General features: G+C 49.5%; 1 protein-coding gene across 1 annotated transcript in view; it reads left to right on the plus strand.

The window, feature by feature from the left end:
- Positions 1 to 21,323, plus strand: part of PRDM11 (PR domain containing 11) — a 91,795-nt gene that overhangs the window by 40,271 nt on the left and 30,201 nt on the right. The window contains 3 exon segments of the mRNA XM_010842326.1: positions 722 to 846; positions 1,194 to 1,297; positions 1,876 to 2,138. Coding sequence (XP_010840628.1) covers positions 728 to 846; positions 1,194 to 1,297; positions 1,876 to 2,138 — 486 coding nt within the window. The 5' untranslated portion in view covers positions 722 to 727.

Raw genomic sequence — 21,323 nt, forward strand, 5'->3', positions numbered from 1 at the left:
CCCGAGCTGAGCGCGGCCCTGACCCGAAGAGTGTCCCCGGGCTTGGCATGAGGACCCTGGGGTGCCAAGGGAGGGGCTGAAGCCCAGCGCGGTGGTGGAGGAGGGCGGTAAGCTGCGGGCTAGGGAGACTCCCCTAGAGAGAGCTGGGTGGGGCTTGGAGTCAGGGCCGCCCACGCGGGGACCCCCCCACCCCCTCAAACCAGGCCCCGCCTGTACCTGCTCTGAGCTGGCAAAGCGTGCCTGGCTGCATTCCCTGGCAGCCCTGGGTGAGGGGCTCTGCAGCCAGGCACTCAGGGCCCATTTCATCTGCCTGCCCCGCTTTGGCCCCCACTGGACTTGAGCGGATCCCCCCCGCTGTTTCCCCACGCTGCAAAGTTTTGTGCGGAGGCTCCTATGGGTCCCTCATACCCTTTGCCCTCTGGGCTTGGGGTCCAGGCTGTGCTTCGAAGCCCTGCCTCCTGGCCTGAGCTCCTCCCGGCCCCTGACCCCATGGGGCTGGTGGCTCCAGTCGTCCCCAGGACCAGCCCGGGGTAGAAATGGCATTTCCTCTTGGCCCGGCTACAGCTGTTTTTGTTGTCTGTGTTCTCAAGCGCTTCCTCTAGGGATGGCAGGGAGGGTAACCAGACTCCATGGGACCCCCCGCTTGCCCTCTCGCCACTCACCCCTCTTCCCCTGTCTCTTTGATCCTCTTCCTGCGCTCATCCAGCCTTCGCGCCCCCAGGACAGAATGACTGAGAACATGAAGGAGTGCTTGGCACAGACCAAGGCGGCGGTGGGGGAGATGGTGACGGTGGTGAAGACGGAGGTCTGCTCTCCGCTCCGGGACCAGGAGTGTGGCCAGCCCTGGTGAGGCCCCAGTGTGGGGACAGGCGAGGGAGGAGGGGGGCATCGCCCGGCTGGGTTGATTGGAGACCCTGGGAAGAGAGCTCTCTCTTGCCCTCCTCTGGGCAACTCCTAGGACCAGGGGTGGGCACGGGCTCTAGAAAAACCCAAGCAGTGACCCAAGAAGGCCTGAACCCAGGTCTCAGGACCCCTGTCTTTCTACTATCTGCTGCATCAGACGAGCAGGCTGCCTGGGGTTCCTCTACCTGCCCCATCCTTGTGGCCTTTGGGCCAAGTTCTTGCCTTCTCTGCCCACCAGCCTCTCACTCTGATGGCTTTGTGCTTTCTCTACTGGCCCCTGTCCTGGCCAGCTCTAGGAGATCAGACCCCTCGGTCATGGAAGTGGAGCCCAGGAAACTGAAGGGAAAACGTGACCTCATCATGCCCAAAAGCTTCCAGCAAGTGGACTTCTGGTGTAAGTGGAGCTTGGGGCTATTCCTGACCACGCTGACCATCACCCGCACCCCCACCCCATCTCTGCTTAGGGGATTTGCAGAGGCAACTCTGACGATAGGCACTCACCTATTGTGTACATAAGACACAGGTCCAGGCCTCAGTGAATCCTCACCCTTACCGCTGAGCTGTCTATTATTTGGTCCCATTCTCCAGGGGAGGACACTGGTAGGTTTGGTGAGGGTTAAGGATCTCCTGGCTCAGCTCCCCCGGCTCACAGATGCACACCCATCTGACTCCAGTCATGGGCTTTCTTCTGTTGTTTCAAATTTGAAACAAAGGGGGCTAGTGGCTTTCTTGGCATTGACAGGTGTGCCCCTTGAGTCGCCAGGGAGGCAGGTGGGGTATCGCTACTGAAGATGCAGGGGCCTGTGGCTCTGGGGGTGGAGCCAGGGCTGGGACTCGTGAGTCTCACGCTGTGTGCTTGCCACTGGTCTACACTGTGCTCAGGGTGGGTTTCTCATCAGCCCCTCAGCCACCTCATGGGGCTCTCTCCCTCTGCAACAACTGAAGCGCTCTTTCCTCTTTCCATCCCTGCAGTCTGTGAGTCCTGCCAGGAGTACTTTGTGGATGAGTGCCCGAACCACGGTCCCCCAGTGTTTGTGTCTGACACGCCAGTGCCCGTGGGCATCCCAGACCGGGCCGCCCTCACCATCCCCCAGGGCATGGAGGTGGTCAAGGAAGCCAGTGGGGAGAATGACGTGCGTTGCATAAATGAGGTCATCCCCAAGGGCCGCATCTTCGGCCCCTATGAGGGGCAGATCTCCACCCAGGACAAATCAGCTGGCTTCTTCTCGTGGCTGGTGAGTGTCTTCTGGGCTGTGCCTCGGTAAAGGGTGCCGCGAACATGGAAGGAAACCAGCAGGGGGAGCCATATGCTGGCCCAGCCTGGTCCCAGAGCTTTTCTGCCATCACTGCTGGACAAGTGGATGATGGATCTTGCTGTCCCTTTGCCCCTGTGACCCTTGGTGGCTGAGGGCCATTCGGAGGAGCCGCCTCTGTCAGTAGTCTGCAGAATCGTCAGTGGAGCGATTTCTCCCTGAATCCTCCGGTGTGTTTCTGGAGGACCATTGTATGACATTTACAAAGGGTTTCCCCAAGTCCTCCTCTGGAGTGGATGACCTGGGGCTGGGGGCTGTGGGGATGCAGAGCATGACATTCAGCTAAAAAAGCAGTAAAATCCAGAGCTGGAGGTAAAGCCTCCAACAAGACAGGCACAGTCTCTGCCCTCAGTGAGTGGACCGTCTGGTGGGGGGAGCGGGCAGTGAACACATTCACATATGACAGTTGCGGCTTAAGAGAGAATACAAGATGTTCTAGGGAGACAGCAGCGTTCACAGTGCTCTGGAATTTGGGGCCTGGGGCCCGCGTTCAGTATGTCAGCCAGGTTTGCTAGTTACTATCTAATGTGACCTTGGACCAGTCATTGAACCTCTCTGCGACAGGATAATCGTAACTGATGGTGAAGATGAAATGCGTCGACGCTGCAAAGTTCTTAGAATCGTGCTCGCCTCTAGCAAGCGTGCAGTGAATATCAGCTATTGCTGTTATTGTTCTTGGCCTACTTAAGGGGTTTGGGCAAGAGTTCCTTTGATCTGAGACTTAAAGAATGAGTAGCAGTTAGTCACAGGGGGATGAAAAATTGCTCCCTGTAGACAGAAGAGCTGAGAGAGAGGGACCCCAGGAAGTCTGGTAGGACAGCAGCAGTGAGCCTGAGAGGCAGAGAGGCAAGAATCAGCCAGGGAGGGAGATGGGGCCAGATCACGCTGTGTTCCATAGACCGTGAAAGTACGCCCTTCATCCTGCGGGCCAGGTAAGCCATCGGAACATTTCAGACAGAAGTGTGACCTGGAAGGTTGCAGAATGGAGAAGTGGGATTCTGGGTCAAAGGCTGGAGTGGAGATTCACATAAGGAAAGATAGCAGCTTAAATTCAGGTGCTAGAGGTGGGGACATTTGAGAGAGATTTAAAGAGGAAAATTCCTAAGATTTGTTGATGGACAGGATGTAAAGATGAAGAAAAGGGATTTTCAGATTTGAAAAGGAAGGGTGATCAAAGATGAATTTCAGGCATCAAACTTGGACAGAGATGAGGGGGACATGGGACAAGTAGGAAAATCATTCCTTAACCATTTATGAGGGACTCCTGTGTTCCAAGTACTGGGCTGACTCTGGGGACACAATGGTGGACCAGATCAGACATGAGTGCTGCCCTCATAGAGTTTACCGTGGGAAGATGAACTAAAGAATAAGATAAGTAAATGTAAAATGATGACTCTGAAAGGTAATGAAGAGACAGGGAGCCTAGGAGAAATGTGATCAACAAAGGGATTTGATGTGGCCAGAAGTCAGGTAAGGCTTCCTAATAGCTGAGCTGTGATTGAAGGAAGAGAATTCCTACCGAGTGACGATCATGAGGACTGTCAGGATGGACGGGGCAGTATGAGCAACAGTCCTGTGGCAAGAGAGACCGTGGCGTGTGTGCCCACCTGGAAGGCCACTGCGCTTGGAGTGCCGAAAACCCAGGGATCTGGAAGAGACAGACATGGCCATGTAGGTCCCAGCAGGCCAGACTGGGACTTCTGTTCTCCATTTTAAGAACAATGAGGGACTTTCATTTATGTTTTAAAAAGGTGAGTTTGACTGCAGGCTGGAGAACTGATGGGGTAGGGGCATTGGTCAAGAATGGACATCCAGGGGACTTCCCTGGTGGTCCAGTGGTTAAGATTCTGCCTTCCAATGCAGGGGGGCCTGAGTTCAATCCCTGGTCAGGGAATTAAGATGCCACATATTGAGCATTGTGGCCAATAAATAGATAAAAGAATGAGCATCTGCACCCCAGTCAGAGGGATGTGGTCATTCTCTAAGTCAGCGATGGTGGAGGCTTGGGCTTGGGTGGGGCAGAGACATAGAGACAAGTGAACTGCTTTGTGAATATTTCCAAGGTGAGGGAGATCTGACTTGGAAAGAGACTGGCCTAAGTAAGGGAGAGGGAAGTATCAAGAACAACTCCTGCGGTGTTCTTCTGCCTCCAGGTCAGGAATGGTGTCTTTCTGTGAGAAATGGAGAACACCAGAAGGAGACTGGGTTGAGGGGAAGATCCTGATTTTGGTTTTTGGGGCTTGTTGAGCTTGGAGTGATGTCAAAATATCCAAGTGGTGATATCAACTAGGAAGTTAGATTATGGGTTGGGATCTTGGAAAGGAGGTCTAGAAATGTCACTTCATGAGTCACCTGTGCCTAAGTGGTCAGTGGGGCCAGAGGGCTGGAGGGCAGCACCCAGAGAGAATGGGCTGAGTGGGAGGTGGAGAAGCCTACGGGCTAAGCTTTGAGGAACTTCAACAGTGAATGGTCCAGAAGGGGAGCTTGATCTGCACGGGAGACACAGCAAGAGCCGCCTGAGAGGTGGGATGGCCGGAATGTCCAGCAGTGTCCAACTGGGCTGAGAAGCCAAGTGAGGAAAGGGCTCAAAAGTACCACTGGACTTAGTGCCAGGGAAGTCACTGGTGATTTTAGCAAGAGCTGATACTATAAGACCACGGTTGCCAACCTGGGGCAATTTATACCTCCTCACCCCTTTCTGGGATATTTGTAAATATCTGGAGACATTTTTTGGCCATCACAACTTGGGATCTAGAAGGAAGAGGCCAGCGAAAGTGAAAGTCACTCAGTTGTGTCCGACTCTTTGCAACCCCATGGATTGTAGCCCACCAGGCTCCTCTGTTCATGGGATTCTCCAGACAAGAATACTAAAGTGGATTGCCATTTCCTTCTCCAAGGGATCTTCCCGACCCAGGGATCGAACCTGGGTCTCCTGCATTGCAGGCAGATTCTTTACTGTCTGAGCTACCAGGGAAGCCGGGGATGTTGCTAAACCTTTGATAATACACAGGGCAGCCTCCTACAACAAAGAGTGGTGTGGCCTCGCTTGTCAATAGATGGGAGTTGAGAAATCCTGAAGAAGAGTAATGAAATAAGAACCTCATTAGAATGGAGGTGACTGGTTTAGTCACCTTTCAGAAGTTTGATGAGAAGTAAGAAGTGGAGGAGAGACATAGGAAGGGTGATGGCTAAGGGAAGACTGGGGTTAAGGAGGTTTTTGTATTTTTTAAAGTGGGGTGCCCTTTATTCAGACACATGCATCTGAGTTGGCTTCTAAGTCTCAGACACAGGTTAACTTTACTTAGGTTTCCTTGGTTATATTTTAAGTTAATTATTTTTGACTGTGTTGTTCACTGGGTGAATGAACGAACCACATTCACTGCTGCATGTGGGCTTTCTCTAGTTGGGGCGAGCGAGGGCTATTCTCTAGTTGCGATGCGCAGGCTTCTCATGACGGTGGCTTGTGGGACACAGGCTCTAGGTGCGTCGGCTTCGTAGTTGTGGTGCACAGGCTTAGTTGCTAGTGACATGTGGGATCTTCCTGGGCCAGGGATCAAACCCATGTTCCCTGCATTGGTAGATGGATTCTTATCCATTGGATCACCATGGAAGTCCCTAAGGGAGTTTGTTAATGAGACTTTAACTTCCTTAAAAAACCCAGTGGAGGAAGTCTGTCTGAATATACAGTAGAAATAGGCATGATGGGTAAGCTTTTATGTTGCCTGAGAAGGTTCACATGGAGACATTTGATGTGGAGAGGTGGTAGGTCAATGTTTTTTCTGTCCCTTGAGGACTGTCTTAGAGATTTGGAGCTGATGAAGGGAGTTAGCTATAGTTGATCAAATGATGATTCTCCAAAGATGGCCAGGTTCTTCCCCTGGACCCCGTGAATGTGTTATCTTATATGGTAAAAGGGACTGCGCATGTGATCAAGTTAAGGATTTTGAGATGGAGAAATTGTCTTGGGTTACATGGGTGGTACCAGTGCAGTTACAAGCATCTTTATAAGAGGAGGGCAGGAGAGGCAGCGTCAGAAAGAAAACACTGGAAGATGCTGTCCTGCTGGCCGTGAAGATAGGGAAGGAGCCAGGAGCCAAGGCAAGCAGGCGCCTCCAGAAACTAGGAAAGGCCAGGAAACAGATTCTTCCCTCATACCTTTTGAAAAACACTCAGCCCTGCCAACACCTGATTTTAGGATTCCTTACTTCCAGAAAAGCAAAACACATTTGTATTGTTTTAGCCATTGTGTTTGTGGCCATTTGTTATAGCAGTCAGTTCAGTTCAGTTCAGTTCAGTCACTCAGTTGTGTCCGACTCTTTGCGACCCCATGAATTGCAGCACGCCAGGCCTCCCTGTCCATCACCAACTCCCGGAGTTCACCCAGACTCACGTCCACTGAGTCAGTGATGCCTTCCAGCCATCTCATCCTCTCTCGTCCCCTTCTCCTGCCCCCAATGCCTCCCAGCATCAGAGTCTTTTCCAATGAGTCAACTCTTTGCATGAGGTAGCCAAAGTACTGGAGTTTCAGCTTTAGCATCATTCCTTCCAAAGAACACCCAGGGCTGATCTCCTTTAGAACAGACTGGTTGGATCTCCTTGCAGTCCAAGGGACTCTCAAGAGTCTTCTCCAACATCACAGTTCAAAAGCATCAATTCTTCGGCACTCAGCTTTCTTCACAGTCCAACTCTCACATCCATACATGACCACAGGAAAAACCATAGCCTTGACTAGACGGACCTTTGTTGGCAAAGTAATGTCTCTGCTTTTGAATATGCTATCTAGGTTGGTCATAACTTTCCTTCCAAGGAGTAAGCATCTTTTAATTTCATGACTGCAATCACCATCTGCAGTGATTTTGGAGACCCAAAAAATAAAGTCTGACACTGTTTCCACTGTTTCCCCATCTATTTCCCATGAAGTGATGGGACCAGATGCCATAATCTTCATTTTCTGAATGTTGAGCTTTAAGCAAACTTTTTCACTCTGCTCTTTCATTTTCATCAAGAGGCTTTTTAGTTCTTCTTCACTTTCTGCCATAAGGCTGGTGTCATCTACATGTCTGAGGTTATTGATATTTCTTCCATTATAGCAGTAGTGGGACTCTAATCCAGTGAACTTATGTATTTGGGAGGGGATGGCTGCTAAAGTATGTGGAGAGGTGGAGAGAGGTATCTTGAGACAGAGGAGAAAGTGAGTTCAGGCTGGGGTAGGGGGAGAGGTGGAGGTGCCCACGAGATGCCCAGATGGAGCTGTCCCAAGGCACATTGGTGTGTGTGGGTCTGCAGCCTAGGGGGGAAAGCCAAACATATAAACTTATGCAGCTGAAGCCCTGGGAAGGGATGGGCAGAGGGCGAGAAGCTTGAGGCTCGAGAGCCCATTGGCTCGGGGGGCACACAGGTCCTGGTATTCTTGGCAGGGACGGTTGCTGCCACCTTGCTGTGGATTGAGGTGTGAGTAGGAGGAGAGGAGGGGAAGCCAGCAAGGATGATCAGCTTGTTTTCAAAGTCCGGCTGCTCATTGATCAATTATTATATGCCAGGTGTTTACCTCATTCTTCCTCAAGATGGTCCCGCAGGTGGAGGTGGCTGCCCTTCAGATGGAGGGTGCTGGGACTGAAGAGGTTCAGTAAGCGACCCCCAGCTCCTGTAGGTAGTACCTGGCAGACCTTGGGTTCCTTCAAAGATAGGATGTGTGATGCCTGGGGCTTTAAGGAGTTCCTTCGTGGGAAGACATGTGTGGTTGTGTGATTAAATTCAATTATTCAATTCAGCCTCATAGAGCAACTCCCATGTACTAGGTACTGCACAGGAAGCTCTAGAGGTAACAGAAATGCACGAAGTTTGCTCTCTGCTCTTATAGAGTCTGTGGTCCCACCATGGGCAGCAGGGGCCAAGGGAGATGAGGGCGGGAGGCCTGTTCCCAGCCCGGGGCGTTGCTGGTAGTCGTGGTGCTGCAGTAGACAGGAGGGGCGGGGAGAAGAGGAGTCGGTTTTGGCTGGGCAGATTGGGGATGGGTTTTGAAGGATGGGTAGGAGTTCAGTAGAGGAGGCCGATGCCTTCTCAGCCTGTGGGAAAGTCTCAGGGGAGAAAATCTCATACCCAGGGAAGGGCTAGGGGAGATCCCTTTCTTTCCCACCAGAGTCTACTCCTGGGACGTCCCAGCCAGGCAAGCTTGGGATCTCTAAAGCAGGCATCTTCCCCAGGTTCATGGCCTGGCATGGGTCTGGGGTCTAAAGAAAAGGGAGAATAGCAAGGTCTGGAGTTTGCAGCCTGGTCCTAGACCAGCTCTTCCTGTCAAGGGTGGGCGTGGCCCTCAGTTAGGGGCGTGGCCAGAGGCAGCTATGGTGCTTCCTTGGAGGTTCCTCCCAAGGGCCTCTGAGCTGTGCCACCGGCATGGGTGTAGGGACGGTGTGGCTGGAGGTCACTGTACCACATGGAGACTTTGACTTTGGTGATCCAGGGACACGAGAGGTGTTGAAGGCCTGGAGAGAACAGAAGTACAAAATGGCTTGAGCAGTGCCTGTGTGGGTGGGTGTGTGTGTTCTCAACTGGGGCCTCAGCTGGGGCAAAGCAGGAATGAGGAACAGCTTGCTCAAACGATGGGTTGGCTCAGTGGTGTGAGAAAGGACAAATGGCCTGAACCATGGCCCCAATTTTGGACCAGGATCTAGAAGCCCCACTTCCTGAGTAAACTGCATTCACGTGTCAGATCCTGTCCCAAAGCCATACTTGATCTTGTCTGTTCTTGACCTTCTGCCTGCCTTCCAAAGCCCTGGCCTCCATCCAACACAACACATTTCCTCCCATAACTCAGTATGTAGAGTCTCAGTGGAAGCAATGGTGGTGCTCTAAGGATAACCATAGCCGTTTATGTTTATTGAGGGCCCACTATGTATCTGGCTCTGTGCTCGACACTTCACATCATGATCCTATTTGATCCTAGCGATGCCCTTGTGAAGCAGGTATTAGTCTAACCATTACTCTGCTGAGAAGCCTGAGGCCTGGAGAGGAGAAGTCATTCTGCACACAGCTGAACAGCTACTGAGTAACTGAGCTGAGAGTCGAACCTGAGCAGTCTGACTCTAGAACCCACTCTCTCATTCAGCCTCCTGGTCCTCTCCTCCTCCCATACTTGTCTGGCCTATTCCTGCCTCCTGGCCTTAGTTGACTTTCTTCCTCTCATCCTTCCAGCCCAGTACAAGGTTCCTCTCCATCTCCCCTCAGCGTGGAGGCAAGCTGGTCCCATTGGCTACAGTGTGATGGAGGTGTGGGGCCTAGATTGAGATGAACCAAATGGCCATCTCCACTTTCTATCTCTCCTTCAAGGCCTGACCTCCTCGGGGGGAGTTTTATTTATTATTTTCGGCTGCACTGGGTCTTCGTTGCTGCTCCAGGCTTCTGTAGTTGCCGGGAGCAGGAGCCACTCTTGGTTGCAGCGTGCAGGCTTATTGTGGTGGCTTATTGTGTAGCACGGACTCTAGGTGCCCAGGCTTCAGTAGTTACAGTGCACAGGCTCAGTAGTTTCAGCGTGTGGGCTCCTGGGCATGCTGGCATCAGTAGCTGTAGTACATAGGCTCAGTAGTCGTGGCACATGGGCCCAGGTGCTCTGCAGTATGTGGAATCCTCCCGTACTAGGGATCAAACCTATGTCCTCTGCACGGGGGTGGGCTCCCATCCACTGCACCACCAGGAAGTCCCTAGGAAGGAGTTTTGCCTTCACTTCTGGATGTTTGGAAAAGAAATGCCCCTTCCTCTACTTTCTCATCTCCCTGGAAATATACAGACTCCATAAATCATTGCCAGGCTTGCCAGGCTGCCCTCAGACACTACAGGCCGGAGACGATGCTGCAGGCATGAGGTGCCTGGGGAGTACCAGGCAGTCATGTGGTTTCGGAAAGAGGCAGAAGAAAGAGGAGTCCAGCACAGGGTTTCTATTTAAATGTTTCACTGAGGCCCAGTCTGGTTCCAGAAGGGATTTAGGGCAGCCTAGCAGGATCTATAAAATATAACACGATAGCATATTAAAACTGGGAGAGAGAGAAGAAAGAAAAACAAGGGTGGAGATCTTAAATGGAGCCAGGAATGAGGCTAAAAATGCATACCATGATGACCTGTGTGTGCACTTTTAGCTATAGAGGTTCCAAATTTGGCGGCCACTGGGAAGAGGCAAGCTGACTCGGCTACCAGTGCTTTCTGGCCATAGCGTAAGAAGTTGCAGGTAGCTCCCGAGGAGGCCTGCTTCTCCGGGTGGATCCTGGGCAGGAGGCTTCCCAGGGCCCCTTTTAAAGAGGACACCGTGCGGTGGGATCGCTCCCCTACTGTCAGCTGGTCTCTCCGCCTGCCAGATTCCTACTGTTCTAGGGAGAAGCAGACGTGAAATGTGACTTCGGGGTTTTTCATTTCAGCTTCCATCATAAAGTGGAGATTTATTTTAAAACTTAAAAGATTGGGTGTGCAAAGGCTTGTGACACGCCCTCCAGAACAGAATCTGAAAACCCCCGGGTTGATGGGAGAGATGAAGTGTGAGCAGATGGTTGCAACAGCGCAAGACGTCAGGGGAGGCAGGCAGGTCTGACCGGGCTTGGGGGTGGGCAGGGCTCAGAGAAGGGAAGAGAAGAGTAACGGGCTGGTCCAGGAACGGAAGAATGCACATTTGAAGCAGGTCGGGCTTCTGGGTGTGTTTGAGAATCTGAGCAACTGAGTTTCATGCTTATTTACTCTTTATTCTGAAATTTCAAGCTCTGCAAAAGCATAAGAATTGTATGATCAGGAGCCACACACCCTGCATCTAGCCCCGCCTGTTGCTAACATTTTATAACAATTGCTTCAGTCTCTCTCTGTATGTCCTGACTTCCCTGGTGGCTCAGATGGTAAAGAATCTGCCTGCAGTGCAGGAGACCCAGGTTCGATCCCTGGGTCGGGAAGCTCCCCTGGAGAAGGGAATGGCAACCCACTCCAGTATTCTTGCCTGGACAGAGGAGCCTGGTGGGCTACAGTCTATGGGACTGCAAAGAGTCAGACACAACTGAATGACTAAGCACCACGCAGCACAGCATAGCTACCTCCAGGCGCGCGCACACACACACACACATTCTTTTTTTTTTCCTGAACTATTTGAGACCTAGTTCCAGGTATCAGGCTTCGTGGCCGTGCAGCGTCTGTCACCATTATCCAGCTCTGCAGTTGTACTGTGAAAGCATTCACAGACAGTACATGAATGAGCAAGTGTCGCTGGGTTCCAATAAAACTTTATTTATAAACACTGATGTGAATTCTGTATAATTTCAAATGAAATTTGAATTTATATAAGTTCTAAAAATCATACAAATGAAATTATATGGAAAAGGTTTCAGTTATGAAAAACAAGCAGAACCATGCTTAACTCACAGGCTGTGAAAACAGATGAGGGGTTGGATTTGACCTGCCAGCGGTAGTTTGTTGATCCCTGTCCTATGTAATCAGAGTATAGTTATTATACTCAGGATACAGTACTGTCTCAACTATAGTCCTTATTCAGATTTTCCCAATTGCCCTGAGTGGTGGCCCGGATAGTCTTTCCGCCATTCAGGACCCACTCAAGCATCACACATCGCATTTGGTTGTCACGTCTCACTAGTCTGCTTTATTCTGAAACACCTGCCCAGATTGTGTTTCTCGTTCACAGTATTGCTACTTTGGAAGAGTTCAGGACAGTTCTTTGCAGACCCTTCCACAGTTTAGATTTGCCCAATTGTTTCCTCCCTATCGATTCAGGTTATAGATTTTTGGCACTGGGTATGTTGCATCTCTCACTGCAGTTAGCGAGAGCCTGTGATGTCCGTTTGTCTTCCCTTTAACTCAGTGCTTTCAGCAACTATTGGTGATTCTTGCCTATATCAATTATTTTTCATGGCTTGAAAGGATTTTTAATCATTCCTTCTACACTTACGACTGAATATTCTTCTGTTTCGAAGAAGTGCTCAACTTTCTCCCCCACCCCATCCCTTAAGGTTATTTTTACTACCAGTATGGACTCACGGATGTTTTTTTCCTTCATTGTGCTATGGTCCATTCCTCTCATTATGCGTTTTGAGCTTTAAATTGCCCTAGAGTTGGCCAGCAAAAACCCATTCAGACTGGCTTCTTGTCCTTTTACTGTTTCCTTACTTTCTCATGCAAAGTTTTATGTTTTGTTTTTTTTTTTTTTTTGCCCCAACACAGGGCATGCAGGATCTTTAGTTCCCTGACCAGGAATTGAACTTTGCCCCCTGCAGTGGAAGCACAGCATTGTAACCATTGGACTGCCAGGAAAGTCCCAAAGAAGATGTTCTAGTCATCTCTCTTAGGAGCTCAAACGTGATTTAGTGAGAAATAGTCTCTAGAAACCAAATCTCTGGCACTAGATGTGCACATTGCTCCTGGGGTGTCCTTGCTTCTAAGCCTGAACTAGGTTTTGAGGGGTGAGTTAAAGTGAGTGGCCAGTAGAGTCAGGAACCGAGGGAACACGGAGTCACAAGCAGTGGGGATAGCATGTACAAGGGTCCAAGGGCACGTGTGTAATGTTGAGGTGGGGGTGGTAATAGGGCACAGGGTGCCCTGTAATAGGGTGATAGAGGTACAAGGTGTGCTGAGACGGAAAGTGAAGATGATGCTGGAAAACAGTTGCTTTGCTCACGTTCTAAGATGTTATGGATCTTAGAACACTGTTGAATGACAGTGTCAGCTTTTCTAGGAATGAAAATATGGGCCTCAACCCTAAGGCTCCTCTTAATGTCAGAAGCATTAAATGGCATGACTTGTATAACTTTTGTAAATGCTGGTAGTTTTGTTATTAAATCATGAACCAAACCAAAGATATCCCCACTCTCCACAAAAATACTCTAGTTAACTAGTTTTGGCTGGAACTGTCTCTAATTCTTAAAATCTACTATATGGAACAAAAATAAAACATGAAAAACTATTCTGAATTTTCAATATAAACCAACTGCTAACTTGACCTTCAACTTTCCTTGCCTCCTCAGCACTTCTACTGCAATTGTTTCTCACTTGGGTTATATTGGAGGCTTCCCTGGTGGCTCAGACGGTAAAGCGTTTGCCTGCAATGCGGGAGACCCGGGTTCGATTCCTGGGTGGGGAAGATCCCTTGGAGGAGGAAATGGCAATCCACTCCAGCACTCTTGCCTGGAGAATCCCAGGGACGGGGGAGCCTGGTGGGCTGCCGTCTATGGGGTCGCACAGAGTCGGACACGACTGAGCGACTCAGCAGCAGCAGCAGGAGCTTCCATACTGGTTTCCATAGTGGCTGCAGCAATTTACGTTCCTGAAACAGCGCTCAGGGGTTCCCTTTGGTCCTCATCCTGGTCAGCGCTTGGTATTTCTTGTCTTTTTGATGAAAACCATTCTGACAGGTGTGCAGTGATATCTCATTGTGGTTTTAATTTGCATTTCCATGATGATTGGTGATGCTGAACGTTTTTTCAAGGACGTGTTGGTCAGGTGTCTGACTTTTATCGTTTCAGTTCAGTTAAGTTGCTCAGTCATGTCTGACTTTTGCGTTTATCATTTATGGAGTCCCAATTATTTATGATTATATTAATTTTACTCTAAAGTTACTTTAAAAGGTTTAAACATAGAAACTAAATAAATACAACATTTCACACAGCTTTTAAACAACTATTAAACCAAGACAAACTTACGAATATAAAATGAACAGAACTACACAAACCAACGTAATTCAAATGAACAAAATCAGTGTCCTGTGTTGGATCATGTGTTACTGAAACTAAATCGCAGTTTATAGGGTGAATACGACAGTGACGACTTCGACACAGAATCTTCTGAGTTTGGGGTGCCTCTCTGCTTTTGTGTGCCATGGGACACTTTTATTTTCTTTATTTGTTTGTCTCTATTTAAAACACGGGGCGATGTTTTGTTAATACAACTGCCGCAGTGTTTCTTCGTCTTTGCCAGGATGCATTATTTACATATTAAAGTTTGTTCTTTTGTCATTACCTCATGGCAAGTAGTAACAGTTGTACAGTCAGTCAGCTGTTACAGTGTAACAAGCTACCTCCAAATGCAGTGCAATAGAATGAGGGTCTGTAAATGTTTGTGTAAACGGCCAGATAGTAAGTCTTTTAGGCTTTGTGGCCCATATGTGTCTGTCACACTACTCAACTCTGCCATCCATCAGTGTGAGAGCAGCCAGAGGTGTGTGTATTCTAAGACTTTGTTTATGGAGGCTGAAATTTGAATTCCATGTAATTTTCACATGATAAAATAGTCTTCTTTTGAGTTATTTTCAACCATCTAGAAATGTACAAACCATTCTCAGATGGTGGGCTATACAGAACAGGTGGCGGGCTGGATTTAGCCCGCAGGCGCCGGCATATAGAACAGCAATCGTTTATCCTTGCTGGGGTATCTGCCGGTTGATTGCAGCTCCTCACTGATTCTGGTGTGTCCGCTGGTTGCCGGTGGTTGGGCTGGTTTAGCTGCGCTCCTCAGTGCTGCTCAGCCTCCAGGCACAGGGTGAACCCGGCTCTTCACCGAGGGCCAGGTCTGCTCCAAGTGTGTCTGTTCTGGGCCCAGACTCCAGGGACTCCCTGGGGAAGCTCTTCTTCTGTGGAGGCAGAGGCCCTGCAGGCAGGGCCTCACAAGCCCATGTCAAGCCTGTGTTTGCATCTTGCTTATTACCATCCCATTGGCCAAACAAGTCAGATGACCGAACCCAAAGTCAAGGAGTGAAGAATTAGAGGCCACCTGTAAGACAGAGTGTAGTGCAGAGTCTCATGGCCAGGGTAACAGGGAAGGGCAAGAGCTGGACCAATTCAGTCTCCCACACGTGCCAACTTGGAGAAGGAAATGGCAACCCACTCCAGTTATCTTGCCTGGAGAATCCCAGGGACAGGGAAGTCTGGTGGGCTGCTGTCTATGGGGTCACACAGAGTTGGACACGACTGAAGCGACTTAGCAGCAGCAGCAGGTGCCAACTCAGTCACAAGCCCAGAGCTGCTGCTGTTCTGTTGCTCAGGCGTGCCTCACTCCTCTCGACCCCGTGGACTGACTGCAGCCTGTCGGATTCGTCTGTCCATAGGATTCTCCAGGCAAGAATACTGGAATGGGTAGCCATTTCCTTCTCCAGGGGATCTTGCTGACCCAGGGATCGAACCTTCATCTCCTGCATTGACAGGTAGATTCTTTACTAGCTGAACCACAAGGGAAGCCTGTGTCTGTTGGTTCAGTCATGTCCCACTTTTCACGACCCCATGGACGGACTGCAGCCCACCAGGCTCCTCTGTCCATAGTATTTCCCAGGCCAGAATACTGAGTTGGGTTGCCATTTCCTTCTCCAGGGGATCTTCCTGACCCAGGGATCAAACCTGCATCTCCTGCATTGACAGGCAGATTCTTTACCACTGACCCCTTGGGAAGCTTTCCAATCTGTAGCGTGAGGTACACAGTTTGTTTCCAGCTGATTTCTCTCTGGCAACATGCCCATTCTTTTAAAAATAATATTGACTGATTGATTTGTTTTTGGTTGCACTGGCTCTTTGTTGCTCGTGCGGGTTTTCTCTAGTTGAGGAGAGCGGGGCTGCTCTTCGGGTGAGGTGTGTGGACTTCCCATTGCGGTGGTTTCTCTTGTTGCGGAGTGCGGGCTCTAGGCTGCATGGGCTTCAGTAATTGCAGCTCGAGGGCTCTAGAGCGCGGGCTCAGTAATTGTGGTGCAGAGGCTTAACTGCTACAAGGCACGTGGAATCCACCACGACCAGGGATCGAACCCATGTCCCCTGCATTGACAGGCAGGCTGCCATCCATTGTACCACCAGGGAAGTCCAACATGCCCATTCTTATTTGCATTTTTGCTGCCCCCGAGATGGGCAGATTCTCCTGGCTCTCTCCCTAACCCTTGCCCTGAGACCCTCATGTCAGGCATAATGAGGAGACCAGTCTCCTCACACTAGTCCTCAAGTCCTGGCCCGAGGACTCATTTCACCAGTTTCTCCAACAGCCAGATTTATTACCGCAGAGAGTGAGGCCGAGTGTGTGCAGGGTAGGGGGTGGTCCTTTCTGCGGCTGGATCCAGGGCCAGTTCCCTTTCCAGGCAGAGCAGAGGGACTTGGAAAGGGAAGAGGTGTCTGCATTGGTGACAGGGCTCTGGAATCTCTTTCCTCCCACTTGAGGGAAGTGTGTCTTTGGGCTAGTCACCGTTCTCTCTGAGCTCCATTTCTCTGATCCATCAAATGGAGACCCCACCCCCAGTCTAGGGGAACATCCCCCATGAATTGTGAGTGTTCATGCTTGTGGCATGCCCGGTGCATAGCAGGTGATGAGCCCGTTGCAGCCTGATTATCTCTAGTTAGCTTCATGTGGGTCTCAGGACTGACTGGGGGTGATGAGTGAGATTACAGATGTGGAATTTGTGGTTGTGTGTAAGCATACCTCATTTCCCAGGTCCCCAGGGCCTTATGAAATTTGATAATTAGAATAATAAAAGGCAGCATGTAAAGTTTTTCCTCAGAATTGATGGGGATTGGTGCCAGGGACCTCCATTGATACCCAAATCCATGGATGCTCAAGTCCTTTATATAAAATGGTGCAGTGTTTGCAAATGACCTACATGTACCTTCCTGTGTACTTTAAACAGTGTATTTATTTATTTGGCTGTGCCAGGTCTTTTGTGGCATGTGGCAGTCTCTTTAGTTGCAGCATGTGGGATCTAGTTCCCTGACCAGGGATCGAACCAGGTACGTAGATAGGGCCGACTGTACTAATTCCATTGTTGGTTAAATGGTGGTGGGGAGGTGTGGGGATGGCTTAGATCGTGGTTCTTGAGCCTCCTTAGTCACCGAGGAGGTTATTCTCATATACCAATATTCATAAAATGCTGTACACGTTTTAGGGAATTCATCGACACCAAGTCAGGAATCCATGGCTTGAATAATCTCAGAGGCCCCTTTAAAAGTTCTTCATTCTGTGTTTCTGGGCGTAGCAGAGGTCAGAGTTCAAGTTCACGTCTAGGTTAGCCTCTTTGCATGCTGCTAAGTTGCTTCAGTCGTGTCCAACTCTTTGAGACCCTGTGTGCTGTAGCTGGCCAGGCTTCTCTGTCCGTGGGATTCTCCAGGCAAGAATACTGGAGTGGGTTGCTATGGCCTCCTCCAGGGGATCTTTCCAACCCAGGGACTGAACCCGCATCTCCTATGGTCCTGCGTTGGCAGGCAGGTTCTTTATCACTAGCACCACCTGGGAATGTCACCCTCTCAGTTTGCCATTCTGGGAAGTGACTGAAGGCACTGTGATGCCGTCAACCTCCTGGGCCTGTGGGAGGAGCATCTGTGTGAAAGAGCTTTGTCAACTGTCGATGGCTTCACAAATCATTTTTGTAACTGCTTTGCCCTGAGAGGAGCTGCAGAGCTGAAAATCCGAATTCTTTATGGAATCAATGGGTTCCTGGAAAGTTGCAAGCAAATCAGGTTTTTAAAAATCCAATCTCTGCAGCATCTGGTTATGGAACCATTTAGAGGAACCCAGCAGTGAATCGTCAATGGTGGCAGACGTTCTGCAGCAAAGCAGATTGTTCTTCCCTATTAAACTGCCCATCTTTCTGTAGCAGATTTGCTCAAACCAGCAGCAAAGCCAGGAGTTCAGAGAGGACCCCAGGACGTTCCTGATTAATTCTCATAAGGTCATCCGGGGAAGCCTGGGCTGACATCTGTCACGCGGCCGAGTGCTCAAGAGCATGGGCTATACCTACAGAGTCTGAACTCCAGCTGCCCCACACATTTCCTTTGTGGCCTCAGGCAAGCTGCCTACTGGCTCTAAACCTCAGTTTCCTAGTCTGTAAAATGGGAATAATAGTTGTAGTTACCTTCATTGAGTTGTGAGAATTCATGAAACAGGGTACCAGAGTACTTGGCACAGTGAAGTTGCTCCATCAATGGCAGTGGGTAATGTTTTAAGGCTGATATCTTTGTTATTACCATGGTCAGAAGTAACATTCTAGTCTACATGGACCCATGCCTGTCCCAGGGAGGCAAACCTCATGTTTTTTATATTATTTTCTGAGGGTATGCCCATGTAGAATCACAAAATTCTTAAACAGAATTTTATAGGTCATTTAGGACAGACTTCCACTCAGTGGGAAAATTCTTTTTTCAGTTCTCCTGATAGTGGGTTGTCCTGCTGCTACTGCTGCTAAATCGCTTCAGTCGTGTCCGACTCTGTGCGACCCCGTAGATGGCAGCCTAAACACCCCCAGTGACAAGAAACTCACCTCCTCACAAGGCTGCTTGTACTATTGCAGGACTATTCTGCATGTTAGAACATGTATGTTAGGACTGTTCTGCATGCACATTCTTCATGCCTAGTTCAGGCCTCCATCCCTCAAGTGGTCCTGGTTTTGCCTGCCCTCCCCTACATGAGGGTCCTTCCTACATTTTATGATGTGTCTGCTTACTCCAGCCTCTTCTTCTCCAGGCTAAGGGACCCTCTTCCAAAGGACTAAGGGACCGCCCTTCTCTGGTCAGACCCAGGTTGTCAGAGTCCTTCTCACATCACAGTGTTCAGAGCCTGGGCTGGTCTAAGAAGTGCTGAGTTCAGAGTGGCCAAGGAGTTGACCTTGAGGGATAAGGCAAGGGAGGGTGCTGGTACCCAGTCTCCTGGGGCCTGATCCTGAGCATGTCTCTGGCCCGGCTGGCCCTTCCTGGACCGTCTCAGTCCCAGGACTTGAGGTCTACAGCCTGCTCTCCACTTGGATGATGGGGGCTCATCAGTAGCATGTGATGTGCTCTGAACACCCTCTGTGATCCTGCTCGCCCCCTGCTTCCTCCACTAGAACTCCCTCACCCTATTCTTCTCCAAGACTTCAGCTAAGATTCCACACCTCCCAAGAAAGTCCTCGATGACCACCAGTTACAGGGCTCCAGCTCTGTGCTCCCATGTTCCACAGAATTCCCCACCGTAGTTCTGACCGCAGGACAGCACAGTGGCCTCTTTCCATGTCCGCTGGACTGTGAGTTTTGTGAGAGCAAAGACACTGCATTCCCAAATCACCATTTTATCCCCGGAGCCTGTCCTTGTAGCTGCTCCCTGGGTGATGTTTGTTAAATGAATGAATCCTTGATTGGAGAAAAGCCTGACTGATGGAAAAGAAAGATATGTCAAGAAGCATCCCTCAGCAAACCTGGGATCTGAACCTAGCAACAGAGATCTTAGGGAGCTCCAGAGTCCCTCACAGCTCCCCACCCAGGACTCTCAGCCCAGCTGAGGCTGCAAAAAGTCTGATTATAACTGCTTGTTGTAATACATTTAGCTATACAACAATAATGCATATAGTTTTACAGCTATATGTTGTAATACATGGAGTTTTACGCAAACCTCCCACCACCCAGAATGAATCATAACTGACATTTGGTCCCCTTAATAAACATAATCATGAATGTTTATGGAGTGCCTTCCACATCAATCATTATGGCAGGGCTGCAAGGTTGGTTTCCCCATTTTACAGATGAGGATACTGAAGGCTGGCCAGTGAAGTCACCTGCTCAAGGCCACTTAGCTTGTCAGTGGTGATGCTGAAGTTCCAGCCGATGCCTCAGGCTCCGTGGCTCTCACTTCCCACTAGGCATTCTTGCAGCTGGCTTCGGGACCTACAGACACTTCTGTTTCTCCCCCGGAGAGAAAGGAGCAATCAGAAAGTGCTAATGAAGGATGATTAATATTATGATAACGTACATGGTTCCATGAGATTCTTGGGAAGGTCGCTGAAGACTGGGGTGTCATCTGGGGAGACTGGCAGGGGAGGGGAGACCTGGCCTGCATGTTTTCTCTTTTTGTCCATTAATTTTAAACCACGGAGACAGTAAAGTCTCAAAAATAGACAAAGCAAAAGCTGCATCCTCCTTCCCTCTATCTCCCCTCTAGAGGTAATCAGATATGAGAGTTTGAAGTGTATCTCCCAGGCTTTCTGTGCACAGATAAACACACAGAGTGATGTGCTGGCAGATAGTTAACAACCTGCTGGCGATGGTTGTGGTGGGGAATACATGTGCCAGTTTCCTTGGTGTCAAGGCTCCCCGCATGTCTGGTTTCAGACCGCCAACATGAAGGCACTAAATGAGCAGATGAGAAGAGCTGTCTTTAATTAATGACAATTAATCTATAGTATTTCTACTTTACAGATGCCAACATCCTCAAGAACATCCACATTGTGAAATGTAGTAAAATAATTAGAAAGCTTTGGGCATTTGTTACCTGTTAAAAATTAGAATATACTGAATTGTAAGTTCATATAATTTAATTTTTAATAATGACTGTGTTTCACAGCTGGTTCATGAGACTGGAAAATTTCACAGTCAGTTCTCAGTAACCAGGACAAGCCAGTTCTAGCCACTCTTTTCCTTTCCACTCGAGTATGAACCCTATACAATTTTTTTTTCCCCTTTAGCTTGCTTGTTATTTAAAAGGCTCTTCATCAGATCATTCATTCAACTAGGACTCTACTGCATGCCATGGCCTGTGTTAGGGACCAGGGCCAGGCCACCGTCATGAGCAGATAGCCATGTGCTTGGTCTTCATCAGCTTTCGGTGTAATGAAGGAGCAGTCACCGCATTGACAAGTAGACACACCCTGCAGTTAGGCCTCTCAAAGGAAGCAGCAGGACCATGTTTACAGACAATGTGAGAAGGGCGGGCATGTGGAGGTCAGGGTGTGGAAGGGGAGAACCTCCTTGAGGTTCAGATCAGGAAAAGCTTCTTCCGAGGAGCAGACAGAAACCAAGACCCAAAAGATAAGATGGGACCAGCCACGCGAAACCTGTTGGGAAAGAGTTGCCCTAGGATAACACATTCATATGGGTGCCATTTCTGTAAACTTTACAAACATGCACAGCAATTCTGTGTGTTATTTTTTAAGAAAAAGTCCTGGAATAGTAAGAATCAAGAAGGCTCCCTTCCAGCCTCAACAGGATGGTAGTTACCCTTGGAAGGAGGGTGGGAAAGACAGTGAGTTGGAGGCAGAGATGGTCTTCAATGACATCTGTGTATTTTCCTAATGTTAGGGGAGACCGAGGTCTGGGACAGAATTGGCTGGTGGTCGTTTTTGCTGGCTCTTGCTGATGGATACAGAGC

This window comes from Bison bison, unplaced genomic scaffold, assembly GCF_000754665.1.
Source record: "Bison bison bison isolate TAMUID 2011002044 unplaced genomic scaffold, Bison_UMD1.0 scf7180017864178, whole genome shotgun sequence".
Lineage (NCBI taxonomy): Eukaryota > Metazoa > Chordata > Mammalia > Artiodactyla > Bovidae > Bison > Bison bison.